The 6,000-nt window shown below is 58.6% G+C and overlaps 1 protein-coding gene across 1 annotated transcript; it reads right to left on the bottom strand.

Moving 5' to 3' along the window:
* Window positions 1–2,856: 2,856 nt before the first annotated feature.
* Window positions 2,857–5,654, bottom strand: LOC115640436 (phospholipase A2 inhibitor and Ly6/PLAUR domain-containing protein-like). The gene is made up of 5 exons (XM_030543173.1): window positions 5,606–5,654; window positions 5,199–5,315; window positions 4,135–4,287; window positions 3,371–3,511; window positions 2,857–3,014 (listed from the first exon to the last, which is right to left on the bottom strand). Exons 1-5 carry the CDS (start codon window positions 5,652–5,654, stop codon window positions 2,857–2,859), a joined length of 618 nt encoding a protein of 205 aa, XP_030399033.1.
* Between the last annotated feature and the right edge of the window lie 346 nt (window positions 5,655–6,000).

Genomic DNA, 6,000 nt, shown 5'->3' on the forward strand with positions numbered 1-6,000 from the left:
AGGGACAGTCCCGATTTTTGGGTCTTTTTCTTATATAGGCTCCTATTGCCCCCCACCCCCCACCCCAATTTTTCACATTTGCTGTCTGGTCACCCTAGGTGGTGGTAATTGGTACCTATATAAGACAAAGCACCAAATATCGGGACTGGCCCTGTAAAATCAGGACATCTGGATCTGGTCACCCTAGCTGGGGAGCGCCTCTCCCCTGGGCTGGCAGTGATCCATCTTATCCGGGGGGAGCTGCACAGGGCAGGATGAGCTGCTGTGGCTCCATGGGTGCCCCGTCCCTGAGATCAGATGCTGTGCTAACTTCACCATGGTCCGTTGGGCTGGCAGTGGTGCCCATTGGCGTGTGATTGGAGCTGAGGTTTTGCTGCTGCTCTTGCCACTCTGCACCCCAAGAAGTGGATTCTGGGGTCCTGCAGTTTTCCATCTATCTCCTCCTCTACTGCAGCTGTTAGACCAGCAGGTTAGGGGGACAGCCAAGCATGAAAGCAGTAGTGTTGCCATTTAGATTGTCATTTAACAAATTTGTTCACCAAAAATGCTTGCTAACAATCCTGAATTCAATTTCAGTATTTTTTTAAATCAATATCTTAGCCAAAAACAGAAAATTGAGTTGTTGACAGTTATTAGTGACAGGTTTGGTTTGGGGAAGGGAGTGAGCCAGTTTTCATCAGAGAAACAAAAAATGTTGACTGACTTTCCTATAGCCCCGTTACTGCTAAATAGAGCCCTCCAACAACTGTAATGTGCCCATCCCCTTACTAGTGTACAGAGCAGGGGTCAGCAACCTACGGCACACGTGCCAAAGGCGGCACGCGAGCTGATTTTTGATGGCACACAGCGATGGGCTGACCGGCTCAGCCCGCCACTGCTCTGGGGTTCCACCTGCTGCCCCATTGCCTCCCGGGGTCCCAGCCCCGGGCCCCACTCAGCACTCACTGCTGGCCTGGGAACCCCCAAGGAACCCCAGGCTGGGAGCGGGCTGAGCAGGCCAACGGCTGAGACCCCAGCTGAGCCACTCAACCCGCTGTCGGCCTGGAGTTCCATTCACTCAGCTGGTAGGTGGGCTGAGCAGGACTAAATTCAACGAAATAGGAAAACAAGAGCAACTAATGACAAAGTGCAAGAGCCTAGAGCAGTGGTCCCCAACCTTTTTCGTCTGGCGGTCACCAGATGAAGGACCGTGGCAGTGAACGAGCGTCCACCAAAATTCGGTGGCATTTCAGCGGCGACGCCTCTGGGTGATGATGCTTGTCGGCGGCAAGCGGCGTCATCCAGAGGTGTTGCTGCTGAAATGCCGCAGAATTTCCGTGGCATTTCAGCAGATGCTTGTCCGCTGGCCAGTACGCAGGTGCATTGAGAGGCCCCTGCGGGCGCCATGGCACCTGTGGGCACCGCGTTGGGGACCCCTGACCTAGAGAGCCCCCAGAAGCATGGCAATCATTTTGATTTAAATGGAGTTGAGTTGTATGAAGAATTGAGTACACTGTCATCAATGTTGCCACATGCAAAATCGATAATGGACATTGTACAGTTTACTCATACCAGCAAACTTGTTGACGTATATCCTAATGTGGACATTGCCACTTGTATTCTACTGACAATTCCTGTAACAGGAGCATCAGGAGAACGGAGTTTCTCAAAACTAAAGCTCATTAAAAACTATCTCTGCTCTACAAGGAGTCAGGAACTCTTGACTGGTCTTGCTATTCTTGCAATCGAACAAGACATTACTTTGTCTTTGTCATACGATGACATTAGTCCTGATTTTTCAGCCAAAAAAGCCAGAAAGATTGCTTTTAATTAAAAACTAATCCTTGTTTCAATACCTCTTCATAGACAGTTCCAATAAAATGTTGACAAATTAAAAAATATATATTATTTGCATCATTCTGTCAAATCAGAATTTTTTCTATAGTGCTGCTTCTTTAGTGCTAGTCCATCAGCGTTACTTCGCTACGTTCAGCTGGTTTTAATAACATGCATGTGGCAAGTTTTCCAGTAGTGTAAGCTTATGTTTGTGTTGCTAAGAGCAAGACAGGCTCAGGGGCACCAGTTTAATAATCCCACCTAGGGCACCATAAATCCTAAGGACGGCCCTGCCTGGTGACCCGGAGACCCAGCTCAGGAGTCACAGCTGGTTCTGGCCAGTGGGGGACAATGGGCTGCGGGGGCAGGACCCCGGTAACCTGACCAGCTGGTTCCAGCCAGAGGGGCCAGAGGACAGAAGAGGGGAAGAGGAGGCCCAGGCGACCCTGTGTCCCTGGAGAGAAGCCAATGGGCAGAGGGGGCTTTGGGCCGGGGATATCGCAGGCCCAGCTGGGAAGCAGGGTGGCTCTGGGCTGAAGGGGGAAGCAGGCAGAGCCCCCTTGGCTGCAGGGGGACTGGGATGTGCTGTGCTGGGGGAGGCCAGGCCTGAGGTCAGAGAGTTTCCTGTGCTGGGTTCAGACGCTCAGTAAACCCTGCTGTTTTATGCTGGGTGAGAGTCGCTCCGGGCTAGAGAACAGGGGGCTGTCGCACTGAAGGGGGTTCCCCCCATGACCGCACGGGGCCACGAGTGCGAATGACCTGGGAGTCTGTGACATCCTGATGTGCCAGTTTTGCAACAGTGTTAAAAAATCACACGTCTTTTCCCCCCTCACCCTCTGGTGATGCTTTATTCAGGGACGTTCTCACAGGAAATAAATCTCAACCCCCCCCACCCCCCCGGCAGTTCGCAGCACGCGCTCGACGCTGGAACTCGATCCTGGATCGTGCCGAGAGCCGACGGCGACAGGAGCGACCACCCAGCCGGGCTCCGTGTGCCCCAGGCAGCGGCTGGGCTGGGGCCTGGTGGCAGCACCTGGGGGGCTAAGTGCTCTGCTTGGGGCCGGGTGTGGGGGCTGGGCTGCATTCGGACGTGATCACGATGTCAGTGAAGACCCCCGGCAGCTTGTACACCCCCACCTTGCTGACACAGGTGCTTTTGGTGGCACAGCCGCGCATGGCGTAGGTGTAATTCCGGGTGCCTGAAAGCAGAGCGGAGAAGGGCGTCACCGGGGGAATTTCCCTAGGGGGCTTTGTTCTTCTAAATCTTACCTGCATTTTAGTTCCAGAAGGTTCTTGGCTAATTTCCTCTCCCGCGGAGCCCCGGTGAGTCTCCCCGGCACGGAGATCAAGGACTTGTGTTGCACTGAAGCAGCGGCCAGAGAGGACACAATGGGGGGTCAACCCACCCCAGCCCGCGGGAGCTTGTTACAACGGGGCCTTACCCCCGACCAGCCTGTGCCTGGCGCTAACGCCCGAGCTCGCTCTTTGCCCGGCCTTCCTCCGCTAGAGGCCAGAGCCCTTCCCCGCCCCACACTGTCTCCTGCCGAGCGGTTACCAGCTATGATGGATCCAGCAAAGTAGACACAGTGGTTCTCTGCGCCCAGGCAGCTGACGGTCTCATTGGCCTGGCATTCGGTGCTGTCGGACAGGCAGCCCGGGCACTGCAGCCCACTGGGTTTGGGCTGGGCCCGTGGCACTAGGGACAGAGAGACACAGTCAGCGTTGGTGCTCGGAGCAGGGCAAGGCGTTGGGATGGGGCTGGGTGTCCTAATGGTCAGAGCAGCAGACCCCCGAATGAGACAGGAGTGGGGTGTACTGGGTTGGAAGGGGAGGCGTGGGTGGGAGCTCGGGGCCAGGACTCCTGGATTCTCTCCCTGGCTCAGGGAGGGGAGCAGGGTCTCATGGGTCAGAGTAGTGGGGCTGGGAGCCAGGACTCCTGGGTTCTCTCCCCGGCTCTGGGAGGGGAGCGAGGTCTCGTGGTTTGGAGCAGGGGGTGCTGGGAGCCAGGACTCCTGGATTCTTTCCCTGGCTCAGGGAGGGGAGCAGGGTGTGGTGGGTCAGAGTAGTGGGGCTGGGAGCCAGGACTCCTGGGTTCTCTCCCCGGCTCTGGGAGGGGAGCGAGGTCTCGTGGTTTGGAGCAGGGGGTGCTGGGAGCCAGGACTCCTGGATTCTTTCCCTGGCTCAGGGAGGGGAGCAGGGTGTGGTGGGTCAGAGTAGTGGGGCTGGGAGCCAGGACTCCTGGATTCTCTCCCTGGCTCAGGCAGGGGAGCAGGGTGCGGTGGGTTAGAACAGGGGCCAGGCAGGCGACTGGTCCCGTACACCTCACGGCCCCCGTGTTGCACAGGTCCCGCTGGCAGCACTTGGCGGCGCTCCGCACACGCAGGCCGAAGGCGGAGCTGAGGCTGGAAGATCGCGGGGGGCAGAACTTGTTCTCGGTGCAGCCCTTGTAGGTGCCCAGCTTGTGCTCCTTCCCTGGGGGCGAGACGGGGGGGAGGCATCACCGGGCCGGACGGGCTGCAGCACAGCGGGGCTAAGGCAGGCTTCCTGCCTGCCCTGGCTCTGTACCACTCCCGGAAGCAGCCGGCACATCCCTCCAGCTCCTATGCGGAGGTGTGGCCATGGGGGCTCCATGCACTGCCCCCACCCCAAGTGCTGGCTCTGCAGTTCCCATTGGCTGGGAACCATGGCCAATGAGAGCTGCAGGGACGGCACCTGCAGATAAGGGCAGCGCACAGAGTCACCTGGCTGCGCCTCCGCCAAGGAGCCAGACACGCCGGCTACTTCCGAGAGCCACCTGAGGTCAGTCCCGCCTGGACCCCACACCCCAAAACCCCTCTCACACCTCCAACCCCTGCCCCAGGCTCAAATCCCCTCTCGCACCCAAACTCACACCCCTTCCCACACACCGAATCCCTCAGCCCCAGCCCCACAGCAGAGCCTGCAGTCCCACCTCTAGCCCCAGCCCTGGAGCAGCCTTAGAGGAGTGGGGCTGGGGCAGGGCCTTGGGAAGGGGTGTTTGGTTTTCTGCAATTGGAAAATTGGCCACCCTACCCAGAAGGAATGAACAGAACAGGGAATCATCAAATGATCCGTCCCCTGTCGCCCATCCCCAGCTGCTGGCAAACAAAGCCAGGGACCTGATGGGCCTATGAAGTTATCTAGGGTTTTTTTGAACCCTGTTATGGTCTTGGCCTTCACAGCATCCTCTGGCAGGGAGTTCCACAGGTTGACTCTACTGCACTTGGCGTGACAGGCCCTGATCTCAGCTGAGGTCTGGGTGGTGCCTGGTGCCACGGGGGCCCCCCTGGCTGGCCAGCAGCAGAGCCCAGCCCCTCCCCCTTGGAGGTGGGGGGGAGATGCCCGGGCATGGTGCCAGGACCCACCGACTCTGGTCTCCGAGGTGAGGATGAGGCAGGAGGTCTGGGAGGGCGCGCAGTCCTGCGGCTCTCCAGTGCACGCCTTGTCGGAGCTGCTGCAGCGTTCGCACTTCAGGGAGCCACCTGGGGAGAGAGGGGAGGATTTGGGAGAGGGATAATCTGCAGGGCCGCCAGACCCTGTTAACGGATCGTTCCAGGGAGCAGGCCTGCTGCCTGGTCACCCGCAGCAGCTGACTAGCAGAGCTTAGATTGGGACTGCCATTCTGGGAGCCACGACTCCTGGGTTCCCTGAGTGGGGTGTGGGATCTAGTGGTTAGAGCAGGGGGGCTGGAATCCAGGACTCCTGGGTTCTCTCTGGCTCTGGGAGGGGAGTGGGATCTGGTGGTGGGTGCTGGACAGACATTACCACTCACCTATGGCTAGCAGGGCTGAGAGCAGGCAGAGGGCCAGGTGGGCCGCCATGGTGCAGGACAGAGTGCGGGGCAGCGAGCGGAGCTGGCCGTTGGATGCAGCCAGCGCTGTGTCCAGTGGGATTTATAGCCACGGGGCTGGGCCAGGGCAGGGAACAGGACCTGGGAACAGCCAGTTCCTGGAGGGATCCGGCTCTGGAGCCATCAATTACCCTGGCTTGGACCTTTCACCACCAGCCACGTCTCCCTTTCAATCCCTGCCACCCACCCAGCCTGGTCTGGGGACGTGGCACCCGCAGCCCCGGGGCTGCCGCTCTCGAACCATAGGGTATCTGGGGGCCGGTGTAGGGGGGCCAGGGTTGGGGTGAGGATTTAGGGAGCCTGGGGGTTGAATATGG

This window comes from Gopherus evgoodei, unplaced genomic scaffold (genome assembly GCF_007399415.2).
Source record: "Gopherus evgoodei ecotype Sinaloan lineage unplaced genomic scaffold, rGopEvg1_v1.p scaffold_31_arrow_ctg1, whole genome shotgun sequence".
Taxonomy (NCBI): Eukaryota; Metazoa; Chordata; order Testudines; family Testudinidae; genus Gopherus; species Gopherus evgoodei.

Excerpts from the sequence above, each read along its gene's own strand:
- LOC115640436 (XM_030543173.1), bottom strand. The coding sequence starts at position 5,654 with ATGGCGGCCCACCTGGCCCTCTGCCTGCTCTCAGCCCTGCTAGCCATA. Across the intron at positions 4,288-5,198 it reads CACCTCGGAGACCAGAGTCG|GGAAGGAGCACAAGCTGGGC; the intron begins GTGGGTCCTGGC and ends TCTCGCCCCCAG. Across the intron at positions 3,015-3,370 it reads TGCTGGATCCATCATAGCTG|GCACCCGGAATTACACCTAC; the intron begins GTAACCGCTCGG and ends CTCTGCTTTCAG.